The 17,748-nt window shown below is 43.0% G+C and overlaps 1 protein-coding gene across 1 annotated transcript in view; it reads left to right on the top strand.

Moving 5' to 3' along the window:
* The first annotated feature begins 1,434 nt into the window (after nucleotides 1-1,434).
* The window catches only part of kctd5a (potassium channel tetramerization domain containing 5a), a 32,903-nt gene continuing 16,589 nt past the window's right edge, over nucleotides 1,435-17,748 (top strand). Inside the window, exons 1-4 of the mRNA XM_060943118.1 lie at nucleotides 1,435-1,709; nucleotides 13,344-13,452; nucleotides 13,641-13,732; nucleotides 17,625-17,720. Coding sequence (XP_060799101.1) covers nucleotides 1,488-1,709; nucleotides 13,344-13,452; nucleotides 13,641-13,732; nucleotides 17,625-17,720 — 519 coding nt within the window. The 5' untranslated portion in view covers nucleotides 1,435-1,487. The remainder of the gene's footprint in view (nucleotides 1,710-13,343; nucleotides 13,453-13,640; nucleotides 13,733-17,624; nucleotides 17,721-17,748) is intronic.

Genomic DNA, 17,748 nt, shown 5'->3' with positions numbered 1-17,748 from the left:
TTATCCCATCTGTGAAACATGGTGGTGGTAGTATCATCATTTGGGCCTATTTTGCTGCATCTGGGCCAGGACAGCTTGCCATCATTGATGGAATAGCGAATTCTAAAGGAAAATGTCAGGACATCGGTCCATGAACTGAATCTCAAGAGAAGGTGGGTCATGCAGCAAGACAACAACCCTAAACACACAAGTCGTTCTACCAAAGAATGGTTAAAGAAGAATAAAGTTAATGTTTTGGAATGGCCAAGTCAAAGTCCTGACCTTAATCCAATCGCAATGTTGTGGAAGGACCTGAAGCGAGCAGTTCATGCGAGGAAACCCACCAACATCCCAGAGTTGAAGCTGTTCTGTACGGAGGAATGGGCTAAAATTCTTCCAAGCCGGTGTGCAGGACTGATCAACAGTCCTACCACCACCATGTTTCACAGATGGGATAAGGGTCTTATGCTGGAATGCAGTGTTTTCCTTTCTCAAAACACAACATTTCTCATTTAAACCAAAAAGTTCTATTTTGGTCTCATCCGTCCACAGAACATTTTTCCAATTTCCTTCTGGCTTGTCCACATGATCTTTAGCAAACTGCAGACGAGCAGCAATGTTCTTTTTGGAGAGCAGTGGCTTTCTCCTTGCAACCCTGCCATGCACACCATTGTTGTTCAGTGTTCTCCTGATGGTGGACTCATGAACATTAACATTAGCCAATGTGAGAGAGGCCTTCAGTTGCTTAGAAGTTACCCTGGGGTCCTTTGTGACCTCGCCGACTATTACCCGCCTTGCTCTTGGAGTGAACTTTGTTGGTCGACCACTCCTGGGGAGGGGAACAATGGTCTTGAATTTCCTCCATTTGTACACAATCTGTCTGACTGTGGATTGGTGGAGTCCAAACTCTTTAGAGATGGTTTTATAACCTTTTCCAGTCTGATGAGCATCAACAACGCTTTTTCTGAGGTCCTCAGAAATCTCCTTTGTTCGTGCCATGATACACTTCCACAAACATGTGTTGTGAAGATCAGACTTTGATAGATCCCTGTTCTTTAAATAAAACAGGGTGCCCACTCACACCTGATTGTCATCCCATTGATTGAAAACACCTGACTCTAATTTCACCTTCAAATTAACTGCTAATCCTAGAGGGTCACATACTTTTGCCACTCACAGATATGTAATACTGGATCATTTTCCTGGATAAATAAATGACCAAGTATACTATTTGTGTCTCGTTTGTTTAACTGGGTTCTCTTTATCTACTTTTAGGACTTGTGTGAAAATCTGATGTTGTTTTAGGTCATATTTATGCAGAAATATAGAAAATTCTAAAGGGTTCACAAACTTTCAAGCAGCAGGAACCTGGGGTTAGTGTTACCTGGCAACCACTCGGTCGGTGGGCGTGACTTAGTGCGGATTGGAGCGGCTCATTTCCGGCTTTTGAGAGCAGTTCCTGTCGCTCCGGCAGAGACCGAGAGTGCGGAATAAGAAGCGGAGGTGGCATGGCGGAGAAGAGCCCTGACCCGAGCGGCTCTGTGGCCCGGAGGTGTCTCGGCTTGTGTGCGGCTGACCGGATACACTCACCCACAAGCGCCGCGGCCAAGTGGGTTCGCCTTAACGTCGGCGGCACGTACTTCCTGACCACCAGGCAAACCCTGTGCAGAGACCCCAAGTCGTTCCTGTACCGCCTGTGCCAGGCCGACCCGGACCTGGACTCGGACAAGGCAAGTTCCCGGAGAGCTTCGGTCCTCCCGGCTGTGTTCGCGGACTGCGCTCTGTCTCTCTCTCAGCTTTGTGTGAAGTTTAACAGCTCGGTTTTATAGCATTCGGAGCAGAAACATTCCCAGACTCGCCTGTGTGCTGGACGGATTGTGCGATAAGTGTTAGCAGTTAGCTAGCGGTTCGACTCCAGCACTGTACCGCACTCCCCGCTTATTGGACTCGCTGTTCCGGTCCCGAACGGATTCCTTTTCTCAAACTCGCTCTTATTCCACTGTTTAAACTCAAACCCCCTGACTTTACCTGCGTTTAAACCTGTGAGACTTTAGCTAGCGTGCTAACCCCGGCCTACACGGCTCCCACTCTCAGCTCAGCTACAGTTAGCCACAGAGAGCAATTTAAAGCACACACGCTTTATTATTATTATTATTATTATTATTATTTATTTCACAGCTCAGAAGACATTGTTTTAACCATTGTGTGTTTTTAAAGGTGTAATAAGCGTTTTTTTTTAAATCTCTCATTCATTAGTTCAAATAACCTGCAAGATCTGTAAAATTATACACTATCGTTCAAAAGTTTAGGGTCACCCAGACAATTTTGTGTTTTCCATGAAAAGTCACACTTTTTTTTTTTTTTTTTTTTATTTCCCACCATAAGTTGTAAAATGAATAGAAAATATAGTCAAGACATTTTTCTGGCCATTTTGAGCATTTAATCGACCCCACAAACGTGATGCTCCAGAAACTCAATCTGCTCAAAGGAAGGTCAGTTTTATAGCTTCTCTAAAGAGCTCAACTGTTTTCAGCTGTGCTAACATGATTGTACAAGGGTTTTCTAATCCTCCATTAGCCTTCTGAGGCAATGAGCAAACACATTGTACCATTAGAACACTGGAGTGAGAGTTGCTGGAAATGGGCCTCTATACACCTATGGAGATATTGCACCAAAAATCAGACATTTGCAGCTAGTGACCTTCGTAAACCTTGGACATGAAGAAATGACGGTTTATGGCACAGACCCTTTCAGTTCTCGCTCATTTAGCTGCTACAATGACCGCTTAAGGCCAATTTATGCTGACAACCCAGTCCTTGCAGACAGTGTCTGCGTAGCCCCCCCTTCGCAGACGATCTGCGCACACCTCCCAAAAATTGTGACCACCGCAGAAGCCTCGCAGACAAGAGGGCTCTGATTGGTCCACTCTACATCCGCTGTACACGCACTTCCGCTTCCCTACTTTCCCGGTTTGGTTTGTTTTCACGACCGGCATTTTTAAAAACACGAGCGAAGATGGAGCAGCACGAAGAGTGGTTGATTGAGGAAGTACGGACATCTAAACGACTCCAGTTCTAGTCATTATAAAAAAAAAAAAGTTCTAGTCATTATAAGTAACCGGAGGATAAACACTCCACTAACCACACCCACCAACTACTCCTAGCGACTTCGCGCCCCCTTGCGTTGTGCCGGTGAATAACATCGCGCACGCCTATTACTCCCCACTCAACGATAAATTACAACTGTCTGCGAAAAGCTGTCTGCGAAAGCCTTGTCGCACGAGCATGCAGAGGCCTTTAGACTGCAACAATAATACCTAACACACATTTGTCAGGAAACAGAATCCAGGGACACATGTCGGCCCGGGGGCATTTTGAGTTATGGACAGATTCAGAAAGTACAGTTTCTAAGCTTTCCAATGATGCCTTCCATGTGGAGATCTGACAATATTTGAAGAATGTGTGGCCTTTTGAAAGTGTATACTTCTTAAAACAGAAAAGGGAGAAAATCGCCCTCAAAGTTTTCCATCTCAGCTACTCTGGGTGTAGGGCGGGCACATAATGGTGCTCATCTGCATGACATTAAGGAAAGCCCTACCCCCTACGAGCTAGCACGATGCTACTTTCATGTAAACAAAGATCACCACGTCAATTTTCCTTCCATGCAAAGTATGCCCAACACAATTATGAAGTACAAAAATAAGTCCTAAAGTATACTTTAACGTTTTGTGGTTGAAAAATTACTCACACCGTAAGAAAGAAAGAGCACGATGATGACACAACTAACACAACACTAGTTTCATGTAAAGCCTCGGTCACAACCAGCCGTACAGTACGTGCTCCTACAGCCGGTCTACATGCAAGAAACGCACGAGAGCGAGCATGAAACGCACAAGAGCACACGTGTGATGTGCTGATTTTCGAGCCGCAGACCGGCCGCAGAGGTTCTTTGTCATGTCAAACAAACTCTACGGGCGCTTACGTTTTTTTCAGGTTGCAAGACAAACTTGCGGCCAACGCGCGTCTTTCTCCGTGAACAAAAAAAAACGCAGCGATTTGGGAAACGCCAAAAATCGTACGTCCGGTTGTGACCTAGGCTTAACCAAACCACAACACTCTCCGTTACATGCAAAAATAACCACACAGCTTTAGATTAATAAACTTACCCCATCAGAAAGAGAAACGGCGCCTTGCACACACCAATGCCTCCGATGGAATGTAATCCTAGAACAGTCCGTGTATCATCCGATCATTCAAGTATTCCATTCAATCTGGAAAACGAGGTTGCGTTTTTTTTTTTTGCTAGAAATGGTTATCTCCGATGTAAATACCGTGTGTCTGTTTGCTTCGCGGTGTTTCAGCTCCTTTGCGCTCTGTTTAACTTGCTCATTCCATAGTGAAATCACACGCCTGTATGCAGCTTAAGTAGCCATGCGCTCAACTCGGATCATACAGCTGATTCGCAAAAAAAACCCCAAAAGACTTAAATCATGTGAAGGGCCCATATGGTAACTTACCCACACCCCCCAGTAGGCTACAGTCCTGACAAAAACGAGACAATTTGCAACAAAAAATGTATGCTTTTCCAACAAAACAATCTATACTATTCAAAAAAAGTAGGGGATATTGGATTTACAAGTAGAATGAAATGCAGATCATGAGGTCAGGAAGGAAACAAATGACAGAAAAACATTAAGGAAACATTTGTCAATTTATTCGAAACCCTGTGTACAGTCAGTAAAGGACAGATTCTCCAGAATAAGGGTCAACACAAACACAGGGTCACACAGCAAATTTACCACTATTTTGAAACCGAGTCAGTAGCGGGTAAAACCCCCTCGGTTGGCTAGACAAGCTCGAATTCGGCGTGGCATACTCCTAACGAGACGTCCCAGGTCATTTTGGGGAATGTTATTCCATTCCTGTTGCAATGCTGCAGCAAGTTCTTGGACATTGGCAGGAGGTTGTTGGCGTAGCCGCTGTCCAAGCATGTCCCAGACATGCTCGATGGGGGAAAGGTCCGGACTGAGTGCTGGCCATGGTAATCTGGTGATTATTCTGCTGCTGGAGGTAATCTGTAATGATCCTGGCCCTATGACATCTGGCATTGTCATCTTGGAAAATGAAATGGCGGCCATAACGATGTGCAAACGGCACAACATGGGGTGCCAAGATGTTGTCCCGGTAGTACTGCCCTGTGACACGTCCAGCAACAACATGCAAGTCTGTTCTGCCAGCAGCAGTGATGCCTCCCCACACCATTACAGAGCCACCCCCATACGGATCATGTCTAATGACGTGAACGTCATGGAAACGTTCGTTACGTCGGCGCCAAACCCTCCTGTGTCTGTCCAGGAAGTCCACAGTGAACCTCGACTCATCTGAGAACATTACGTGGTTCCATTGGTGATTATCCCAGCGTTGATGATGACGACACCATTGGAGTCTGGCCCTAATGTGACGATCCCTCAAACAGGGAATGACACGAGGACGTCGGGCGTGTAAGTGAAATCTGTGCAGTCGATTCCTGATGGTCTGGCCACTCACTACCAAGCCAGTATCCCTTCGAAGTTGAGACCTTATCTGATTTGCTGTTACCATACGATTTCTCAAGGCAATAGTGCGGATGAATCTGTCCTGAGCCTGAGTTGTTGCCCTTGGTCGACCGGATCGTGGTCTATCCTGAACAGACCCTGTAGCACGATGTCTGGACCATAATCTGCTGATGACAGACTGGGAAACATTCAATGCTCTTGCCACAACGACCTGTCTTGTGCCAACCTGTAGCATGCCAAGGGCACGTAACCTCTCATCCTGTGTTAGACGGCGCATGGTCTCTGTTTAATTAACGACTTCAACCACTGATAATCTGATGCTTTCTCTTCAAAATCTTCCTTTGGAGTGGCTCTAACCTTCCAATTCAGAGTCATGCAAATTTGTGGCACGACCCCCTTGATCATCAGTAGCATCCCGTGCTGATCATGAGTGTCATTGATGTGTTTGGGTGATGAATTTCTTTGGAAATGCTTCCTCAGTAAGGAACTATACAACATGCTTTCGTATCCCTTTTGTATATGTGAAAATTTGGATCTCAAAATAAAATATCCCCTACTTTTTTTTTTTTTTTTGAATAGTATATTATCTGAAATACTGATTGCATTCTTCAAGATCTCAACTTGCACATGATGGGGGGGAATCACAAATTTCGAAAAAAAAAAAGCTTCTTTTGCGATTATCTCGGATTCGTTTCGGCCGACATGCGTCCCTGGATTCGGTGAGGGGTCACATTTAAGTATCCGTCTTAAAGACGTGAAACTCGTCGAGTGACGAGTGTGTTCATTGATAAGCTAACACAATCTAAAAGTAGACATACCATCACACTGCCCTGGCGCTGTGTACAGTTTACCTTCTATGGTTTGTGCACTCACTATTTGCCATTACTTTCTCCAACCCAGTGTTCGAACTATGCTGATATTTTCGGGGGGGGTCCCCTTTTTTTCCCCTTAGGGGTGCTTGCGCTTGTCTCAGAGTGCGGATCTCCAAACACATGAGAAGCCTATCTTACGCACATCATGCGGACTCCACACACGCATTGCATCTGAAGTCATAACTCATCAGGGGAAATCGTGTCCGCATTGGCATGTTCAAAAAAACAACCTCGCGTCAACAATGATACCACACGCAAGAAAAAACAGTCAGGCTACTCAACACATCTGATCCACAGCAGCACCAAAGCATCACTGGAAATCATGTCAACAAACAAATGGCACCACAAACATGAACGAATCGGTCAGGCTACCGATTCCAAACCCACAGCAGACGAATAATTAAATGCGTCTTACCTTAAAGCAGAATCGACCACTAAGGAAGTCTGTTGGCACTGTTGGCACACTTCCTTTCTACTAGTTTGTGTCCCCAACCTGGCAGCAGCAGTCGTTGTCATATCGGTTTATTTTATCTTTGATGTAAACACAACACTTCGGATATGCAAATGCTTCCCGTTACACACGATTGCTATGTCAATAAACATCATTTTGCCAATATTTTAGAGACCATCCATCTTCTCTGTCGGTCAGCATCTGTCGGGATCCGATAAAATGATAAATCTTGCCTTGTGTGTTGATGGTTTCTACATCCAGGTGCACAACAATATAATGGCATGATGGAAGTCTTGCTGAAAGTAAAAACTTTCTTTGATGGCTATATTCCTTTCGATGCTTCACCGTCGTTCCTCGTTGTTGGCTGTGGTAGACTACTGGTAGTTCATGTCCAAAATGGCGGCCGCATTTGTCGTGACGTCACGTGGGAAGGGTCTATACACCTATGGAGATATTGCACCAAAAACCAGACATTTGCAGCTAGAATAGTCATTTACCACATTAGCAATGTATAGAGTGGATTTCTGATTAGTTTAAAGTGATCTTCATTGAAAAGAACAGTGCTTTTCTTTCAAAAATAAGGACATTTCAAAGTGACCCCAAACTTTTGAACGGTAGTGTATATTATGGCCTTAACACAACTGTATTAAAATGCTGAGAAAAACCTGTTTGGAAACGTCACTTCTGGTCCGGACTGCTTGTTTGTGGTTGGTTGCGTGTCCTGTCAATCACTGTACAGGCCACTGTAGATCCTGGGGGCGGGGCTTTGGGAATATGAGCTGGACTCATTCAAATGCTCGTCATATTCCAGAAGACTTCTTTTTTTTTTTTTTTTTAAAAAGACAAGTCTGACACCCTTGAACGTCTAAAGACCGACCTGGTGTCTGAAATCGCTCACTTGTTCACTACTCTGTGTATATAAAGAAAAGAAAGCGCAACTTTATTCATCACACACTTGTGAAATTTCCTCTCTGCATTTAACCCATCTGAAGCTGTCAACACACACATGCGCACACACCCAGAGCGGTGGGCAGCCATGCTAACAGTAATAAGAGCAGTCGGGAGTTAGGTGCCTCGCTCAAGGCCGTCCCATATGAACCTAACCGCATGTCTTTGTACTGTGGAGGAAACCCACGCAAACACGGAGAGAATGTGTAAACTCCACACAGAAAGGCTCTCGCCAGCTGCTGGGTTCGAACCCAGAACCTTCTTGCTGTGAGGTAACTGTGCTAACCACTACACCACCGTGCCATTACTATATAGTGAGTTCATTTTACCAATGAGAACACTTTTGGACCCTAATCCATCACGCTGGTATTTACATCATTACTGTCGCACAACATAGAGCTGAAGTCATTGTTAAACTTGCTTTATTTCTTAATTAACATGCTATTCAATTATGTTTTTGGTTTTAGTAACCTTATATCATGACCTCGTATTGGCAACTAATCGCAATTAAATTTTATACGTATTGCCTTATTCGGTTTTTAGCTGCGTTGAATTTAGTTCATTTGGTCCACGGCAGGCGTCACTTATCCGCACGATCGTCACGAGACTTGTGCGAGACTTCGAAATGTGAAGTGTCAGCCAGGTGTCAGTGCCGCCATTTTGAAAGCTGTTTTCCAAACTAAGTATTGCACAAAAACTAGTTTAAATGACGATTACTACCTACTTATTTCAAACTTTCCTGATTTTGCTATCAAAACATCTGGCTTGATTACATCAGCCTTCGAAAGAGGGCGCGTGCGTCTTTCGACAATGTTGGCAGATGTTGGTGACTGATTTCCGCTGTACGTTTTACTTCCGTCCTGTGATGTCTGTCTCGTACAGGTCTCAACGAATCTCATTTACGGCCATTGCTTTGACATATGGACTGATGTATTACATAGCATACAATCCCGATACCAAAAAAGTTGGGACAAGGTACAAATTGTAAATAAAAACGGAATGCAATGATGTGCAAGTTTCAAAATTCCATATTTTATTCAGAATAGAACATAGATGACATCAAATGTTTAAACTGAAAATGTATCATTTAAAGAGAAAAATTAGGTGATTTTAAATTTCATGACAACAATGCATCTCAAAGTTGGGACAAGGCCATGTTTACCACTGTGAGACATCCCCTTTTCTCTTTACAACAGTCTGTAAACGTCTGGGGACTGAGGAGACAAGTTGCTCAAGTTTAGGGATAGGAATGTTAACCCATTCTTGTCTAATGTAGGATTCTAGTTGCTCAACTGTCTTAGGGCTTTTTTGTCGTATCTTCTGTTTTATGATGCACCAAATGTTTTCTATGGGTGAAAGATCTGGACTGCAGGCTGGCCAGTTCAGTACCCGGACCCTTCTTCTACGCAGCCATGATGCTGTAATTGATGCAGTATGTGGTTTGGCATTGTCATGTTGGAAAATGCAAGGTCTTCCCTGAAAGAGACGTCGTCTGGATGGGAGCATATGTTGCTCTAGAACCTGGATATACCTTTCAGCATTGATGGTGTCTTTCCAGATGTGTAAGCTGCCCATGCCACATGCACTAATGCAACCCCATACCATCAGAGATGCAGGCTTCTGAACTGAGCGCTGATAACAACTTGGGTCGTCCTTCTCCTCTTTAGTCCCAGGGGTGATAGCGTTCCGGCGCCGCGCCGGATTTCCGGCGTACCGTGGCTGGGGGAAAAAAAAAAAAAAAATCTAGTTCGCCCATTGTCCTGTGTCATTCTGAGATGCGCAGATAGACAGTAAAGGGAATTCGGAATTCCCTTTACTGTCTATCTGCACATCTCAGAATGACACAGGACAATGGGCGAACTAGATTTTTTTTTTTTTTTCCCCCAGCCACGGTACGCCGGAAATCCGGCGCGGCGCCGGAACGCTATCACCCCTGTAGTCCGAATGACACGGCGTCCCTGATTTCCATAAAGAACTTCAAATTTTAATTCGTCTGACCACAGAACAGTTTTCCACTTTGCCACAGTCCATTTTAAATGAGCCTTGGCCCAGAGAAGACGTCTGCGCTTCTGGATCATGTTTAGATACGGCTTCTTTTTGAATGATAGTTTTAGCTGGCAACGGCGGATGGCACGGTGAATTGTGTTCACAGATGATGTTCACTGGAAATATTCCTGAGCCCATTTTGTGATTTCCAATACAGAAGCATGCCTGTATGTGATGCAGTGCCGTCTAAGGGCCCGAAGATCACGGGCACCCGGTATGGTTTTCCGGCCTTGACCCTTACGCACAGAGATTCTTCCAGATTCTCTGAATCGTCTGATATTATGCACTGTAGATGATGATATGTTCAAACTCTTTGCAATTTTACACTGTCGAACTCCTTTCTGATATTGCTCCACTATTTGTTGGTGCAGAATTAGGGGGATTGGTGATCCTCTTCCCATCTTTACTTCTGAGAGCCGCTGCCACTCCAAGATGCTCTTTTTATACCCAGTCATGTTAATGAGCTATTGCCAATTGACCTAATGAGTTGCAATTTGGTCCTCCAGCTGTTCCTTTTTTGTCCCTTTAACTTTTCCAGCCTCTTATTGCCCCGTCCCAACTTTTTTGAGATGTGTTGCTGTCATAAAATTTCAAATGAGCCAATATTTGGCATGAAATTTCAAAATGTCTCACTTTCGACATTTGATATGTTGTCTATGTTCTACTGTGAATACAAGATCAGTTTGAGATTTGTAAATTATTGCATTCCGTTTTTATTTACAATTTGTACTTTGTCCCAACTTTTTTGGAATCCGGGTTGTATTTCAAATACTCATAACTTGCTATAGCAGTGACAAACTAGTTGTCAAAATGCATTGCTATATTTAATAAAATGAGCAATAGAATTTTAATGATAAATTTGCCTTCAGTTCTCCTTTAAAATGTGCCAGATCAGCTGGCTGGTGGGTTTTCAAAATGAATACATATTGTACAGTATTTCCCACATTAATCAATACAAAGTACCTGCATCTTTTTTTTTTTTTTTAATCAAGGCTGAATACTTTCTTCTTTCTCGCTGCCTTTTATTAAATCAAATTTCAGACTTTTTTTTTTTTTTCCCCAGCGTGACCACAATTCATGATGGGATATATTGCTTGATTAGTGACCGTTGGTTGTACACTGCTTTTCATGATGCATTGTGGGATACTTTGAGTGCACTATATAGGGTGTAATCATCCTCGCTATCATTTCGGATAGTGCTACAAAATGGTGTCCTTACTATATCGTGAATAGGGAGTGATTTCGGACACGGCATGTGTCATCAGTCACATTAGTTTTTAGTCACGGTGATATTTTAAAGCCTGGGGATTTTTGCAGGGTCACTATTTGCACCACTGCAACTTGATTCCTTTTGAGTGAGGTTCCTGTAATCTCTTTGCAGCTTCCTGTTTGGTGCTTTTAAGAGCTATTGTTTGTGTTTATACGAACCATGAATAAATACTTCTGATTTAAAATCAACCGTGTTTACTATTATTGGAACATCAAAATGAGGAAAAAGCCCGACTTAAGACTGCTATCCTTACCACCTGCACCACAACTCTTGCAAAATTCTCGTGATTTTATTCCAACGTTGGAAGTTTGTAACAGTGAAATCGGTTGAGGAGTTGTTTGGTGTCAGGCTGGTGTTGAAGCTTGACCTGCTCAGGAACTTTTTTTTTTTTTTTTTAAATAAATAAATTTTGTGATAGGTGGGTGCCCCTCCCTGAAATACTCGGCCATCCCTGGATAGAAAGCTTCTCAGCTGTGAGAATAACTAATTCGTAAATAAATCCTTTCTTTGGAAGTCTGAGACAAAACCTCAGTTAAACGTCTTTTTAAAATGGCCTGGACTGATTATTTCCAGAACCTGTGCTGATCTGAGACAGCTGAATGTTTAGAAGGATTTTCCACGCAGATTGGGAAGCTGCTTCTTCTAATCCGTGCACAATGCTGAGTAAAACGGCATATTTCACACATGTACATAGGACTCAAGCGACCTTTAAACGCGTCGCAGTTGGCGTTCCCTGCTTTGGTGTTTTGCATAACTTGACAACAGATGCATGCAGAGAGTCACTGTGGTTAGTGAGATGGGGGTTCATTAAAGTGATGTCTCGTGTTAGTTGGAGTCTCTGTGTTGGGATTTGTGCTACAGATCTGTAACTTTTCATGCTTTGAAAAAGTCCAGCTCAGTTGTCAGCGGTGGATATTTACAGGATGTGATGAGGTTTTGGTGATTTTTTTTTTTTTTTTTTTTAAATTAATGAAGACGCTTTAAACGGGACACATCCAGGGTTTAGCACAGAGATCCTCAAGCCTTAACCATCTTTAAATTTTTTTTTTTTTTAAATTAACTTCAGATTTATAGTTTAAGACTGTTGTATTATTTGAACACTTTTTTTTTTTTTTTTTTTTAAATATGTTTTGTGTGTATCAGAAGACCAGAGGACTGGTCCTTGTGCTGCTTTAGCAGCGTAGTGAGAAGTGTTGCCAGGTGAAAGGAAAATAAACAGTGCTGGGGTGGTGTGTGTTACGGCTCAATACGGGGGGGAAGGAGCCTGATTTATACAGGGATGCAAACAGCGCACCTTTTGGCGGATGGCGCCTTTTTCACGGCTGAATCGCGCAGATCTGAATTTTTTGGGGGGGCGTTGGAGTGTCCGATTATAATTTCAAAGTAAATTCTGTATTAAAAATTACTAAATAAGCAAATCCATTACAGTCCATGAAACAGGAAGTATAAGGATGAGGGGAAAAAAACAGTTTAAATCAGGAAGCTGCGCACATTTGCGCAGTCCTGCCGCTCAGGCTGCACAAATGTGCGCAGCTTCCCGATTTAAGCTGTTTTTTCCTTATACTTCCTGTTTCATGGACTGTAACGGATTTGCTTATTTAGTAATTTTTAATACAGAATTTACTTTGAAATTATAATCAGACACTCCAACGCCCCCCCCCCCCCCCCCCCCAAAAAAAAAAAAAAAAATTCAGATCTGCACGATTCAGCTGTGAAAAAGGCGCCATCCGCCAAAAGGCGCGCTGTTTGCATCCCTGTTTATAGTTGAGATGTGATTTTGGTTATCTTCTGTATGACTCGGCGGCATGTCGGGGCCAGAACGCTCCTGTCTGTCCGGTTTCCCGAGTCGAACTCGGTGTCTATCAATTTCATGCACAATGATGTTAAAACTCTCTCACGCTTTCTCTCTCTCAACCTTTCTGCTGTCATCGTGATTTTTGTCATGATCTGCGTCTCAAATCGCAAACTGACTTTACACTTGAGTATTTACTAATGCAGAAAATCCAGAAGACTTGTACACCTCCTGTAGGTTTGAAGGCAACATGAGACGGTTTTAAAATGCTGTCTGTGAAAGAATAGAAAGGGTTTTTGTTTCTCGCTCTCTCAGGACTGGAGGCATGTTCTTCACGTGATCTTGAGATCAATAAGTTAGGCTCTAAAATGATTATAACCTTTCTCAAGAAACCACTTCTAATGTTCCTTATCTTTCACTCTGAACTCTAGGATGAAACGGGTGCGTACTTGATCGACCGGGACCCGACTTACTTCGGTCCAGTCCTCAATTATCTGAGACATGGAAAGCTGGTGCTCAACCGAGGCCTTGCAGAAGAAGGTATGGCAGGAATGCTCTCATGTCTGGACATGCGTGCGTGTGTGTGTGTGTGTGTGTGTGTGTGTTTTTTTTTTTTTTTTTTTTCCTCTCCTTTCTTTCCCCCCTCATCCTCCTTCTGGGTTCTCATTGAAGACTGTTTTTTGTGGAATCTGTGTTGATTTTATTTGTGAACTGTTTTTGCTGCCTAGGTGTTCTAGAAGAGGCTGAGTTTTATAACATCACTTCGTTGATAAAACTAGTGAAAGACAAAATCAGGGAGCGGGACTGCAAAACGTCTCAGGTGAGTAAAGTGCGCGTTTTATACAGTGGACATTTCTGCTGTGAAGAGCAATCGCCTCTCCTTCAATCAGGGCAACTATTATGGTTTTCCTGTCATTACGGTTTTCAGTCTTGCTACGGATTTTCATGAATTTGTTACGGTTTTACGTAATTTTATCACTGTTTTGTGTTGAAATAAAAGAAACTAACCTTTTGTTGTTGATATTCACATTTGAAAATAAAAACCTGAGAACTTCGCTGTTAAACTCGGCCGTTGTTTTGCCACTCGGCACCGCTGCCATCTTACTTCCTTGTACAATGCATGCTGGGATGCGGAAATGACCAAGGAATCGTAATTGTGCTAAAAATAGCCATAGGCAACAGTAATCACCGCCAGCACCACCGGTCAGTTGCTCGATACAAGCACGTGATCGTGTCATGGACGGTAATGACCTCCAAGAGGTCAAACAAAAACGCAAGTCGTAGACATTTCAAGAGGAATACTCCGTTATCCAGGTGCCATGCTTCCTTCACGAAAACGGGGGAATCGCGCCGTGTGCCGCCAGGACTCTTCAGTCAGACATGGAGGAATCGGTGGCATCAAAGACCACGTGGGTACGAAAAGGCGCAAATTAGTGACAAACTAAGGGTTTTGTTTTTTTTTCTCCTTCTGACACATTGGGAGTTATTAATGCAGAAGTGTTATTTACGGAATCAGTTATTGAACATGGGCCTCTACTGGCTTGTTAGACCCCATGGGACCTCTCTTCAGAAAAATGTTTCCAGACTCTAAAATTGCCAAGAAATATGGATGCGTAGAGAAATATCCAGTGTTGTTCAGTGTCTGGGTACTGAATCATTATCATGTGTTTAATGATATGGACCTGTTCAATTATATGAATATAATATCACTGTAATTCCAGAATTTAATCAAAAGGAATGTTTTGAAAAGTGACTTTTTTTTTAAACAGTATACTCCTACAAAAGGCTAGATGTTTAAGCATTTCACTCACTTTTGTAGCTCGAACAGTTCAAGGTCCTTGAAGTGTTGGGCGTTTTTATTGAAAAGTATGTTGCTATATTTTGTCGCTTGCTATTTGTATAATGCGTTGACATGGCTACCAAACACCACTTTGCATCAGTACAGAAAGATCATTTACAGTGGCATGCAAAAGTTTGGGCGCCCCTGGGTAAAACTGCTGTTACTGTGGACAGTTAAGCAAGTTGAAGATGAAATGATCTCCAAAAGGCATAAAGTTAAAGATGACTCATTCCCTTTGTTTTAAGCAAAAACAATTGTTTATCTTCAAAATGACAAAGGAAAAGGGCCTGAAGCAAAAGTTTGGGCACCCTGCATGGTTGGTACTTAGTAACACCCCCTTTGGCAAGTATCAAAGCTTGTAAACACTTTTTGTAGCCAGCTAATAATCTTTCAGTTCTTACCTGGGGGATTTTCACACATTCGTCCTTGCAAAAGGCTTCCAGTTCTACAAGTTTCTTGGGCTGTCTTGCATGCACTGCTGTTTTGAGATCTATCCACAGATTTTCAATGATGTTTAGGTCAGGGGACTGTGAGGGCCAGGGCAAAACCTTCAGCTTGTGCCTCTTGAGGTATTCCATTGTAGATTTTGAGGTGTATTTTGGATCATCATTTTATTGTAGGACCCATCCTCTTTTTAACTTCAACTTTTTTACAGATGGTGTGATGTTTGCTTCCAGAATTTGCTGGCATTTATTCGAATCCATGCTTCCCTCGACCAATGAAATGTGCCCTGTGCCACTGGCTGCAACACAACCCCAAAGCATGATCGATCCACACCCATGCTTCAGAGTTGGAGAGGTGTTCTTTTCCTGGAATTTGGCACCCTTTTTTCTCCAAACATACCTTTGCATATTGTGGCCAAAAAGTTCTATTTTGATTTCATCAGTCCACAGGACTTGTTTCCAAAATGCATCAGGCTTATTTAGATGTTCATTTGCAAACTTCAGACGCTGAATTTTGTGGCTAGGATGCAGGAACGGTTTTCTTCTGATGACTCTTCCATGAAGGTCATATTTGTTCAGGTGTCGCTGCATAGTAGAACAGTGCACCACCACTCCAGGGTCTGCTAAATCTTTCTGAAGGTCTTTTGCAGTCAAACAGGGGTTTTATTTGCCTTTCTAGCAATCCAACGGGCAGTTCTTTCAGAAAGTTTTCTTCATCTTCCAGACCTCACCTTGATCTCCACTGTTTCTGTTAACTGCCATTTCTTAATAACATTACGGTACAATCTGAGGAAACAGCTACCTGAAAACACTTTGCTACGTTCTTGTAGCCTTCTCCTGCTTTGTGAGCATCAATTATTTTATTATTCAGAATGCGAGGGAGTTGCTTAGAGGAGCCCATGGCTGTTGATTTTAGGGACAAGTTTGAGGAGTCAGAGAATTTATACAGCTTTGAAATCTGCATCATCTGCCCTTTCCTAACGAAGAATTTGAACAAGCCACAGCTCAATAAGCTAATTAAGATCTGGAAACCTGGTAAAAGTTACCTGAGAACTCAAATGTATTGGGATGCCCGAACTTGCACATGGTGTTCCTTTTTTTTTTTTTCACTCTCCAATTGTACAAAACAAAAATAATACACATCTTGCAGAAAACGCTGGAAAGAAATGTCGTCTTTACCTTTTGGTGATCAGTTCATCTATTCGCAGTAACAGACATTTTCAGTAAGGGTGCCCAAACTTTTGCATGCCACTGTATATACACATTGTCAGTTGGAAAGCATGCAATAAAAAGTAATATGGTTTTGAATTTTCCTGTCACTAGTGGCAGGAGGAAGGCAATCATTGTATGTTTCAAAAGTCATCTGCAAAACAGTGCAGTAGAGCCCAATTTTCAGGTTTAAACGGCTTGAAAGCATTTTCCGTCGAGGGCTTCGCCCTGGACCTGTGGCACCTGGACCCCGGCTATTAGGGTTTTTGGTTTCCGAAAGTTGGCAGTTAGAACAGATCAATGTTTTATCAGGTTACACGGTTGTTTGTAAGGTGGATTTTCTCTCAAGTTTCCTTTAGACGACATTTTATGCTGCATTCGGCTTACCTCAGAAGTAGGAACTTGGAATTGCTGAATTATTTGACCACTGTGTGTTCAAGCTACAGAATAGGAATAAAAATGATTTAATGTCTCCGAGGTTCAGTAGAGTGTCCCGAGTTCCTGACTAGGAATTCTAAGTCGGGGGGGGGGGGGGGTGTTTTCTTTAGTTTTTCCTTGTTGAATGCAGCATTATCCCACAGATATATATTCGTTCTAATGTTATGGTTTTTATAGCAGCAAATTAAACTGGGATTGCAGATGTTCCATGTGTTTTAAGGAAGGGGTCTCTGGTGTCAGTGTCCCTGACTGTGCGTGTGTTTTCAGGACTGATGACTTCTTACTAATGTGTGAAGCTGCACTTTTTTTCTGTCTGTCTAACATCAATGGAGAAAATGAGGGCCGGTTGTGAAATGGCTGTTTACAGCTGCTATGAATGGTAGTTCTGCATTACCACAGTGTCGGTGGGGGAGGGGAAACCTCAACACGGGTAGCTAATCAGCTTTTTAGCTTCATGGTTGCATGCGGGAACGGCGTCTCGAATCCTCCTCAGTCCTCAGAACCGCCGTGTTTCAGATCTTCTCGGTTGCTCTGGCTGGTGTGCTCATGCTGGTCTGGTGAGGTCTGTGGTTAGTGTGGGCCGGCCACCAAAATTAGCCTCCTGTGGGAGTAGCACTGGAATGCTAATGCGCCGGGGCTTGAGGGAACAGTTCAGCACGATCTGTCTAGTCAGCAGTCCACCAAACACCACGCTGTGATTTTGGACCGGAGGTGCCATTGATTTTTAAAAAAAAAAAAAAAAGTGGACAAATGAGACTAATCCTGCTTTTGTTTCTTTTCAGCTTCCTGTAAAACATGTCTACCGAGTCCTCCAGTGCCAAGAGGAGGAACTCACTCAGATGGTCTCTACCATGTCTGACGGCTGGAAGTTTGAACAGGCAAGTGTGGGGTTTTAATAATTAAAAA

Source organism: Neoarius graeffei, chromosome 16, assembly GCF_027579695.1.
Source record: "Neoarius graeffei isolate fNeoGra1 chromosome 16, fNeoGra1.pri, whole genome shotgun sequence".
NCBI lineage: Eukaryota > Metazoa > Chordata > Actinopteri > Siluriformes > Ariidae > Neoarius > Neoarius graeffei.
This window is presented reverse-complemented; position numbering and strand designations above follow the sequence as displayed.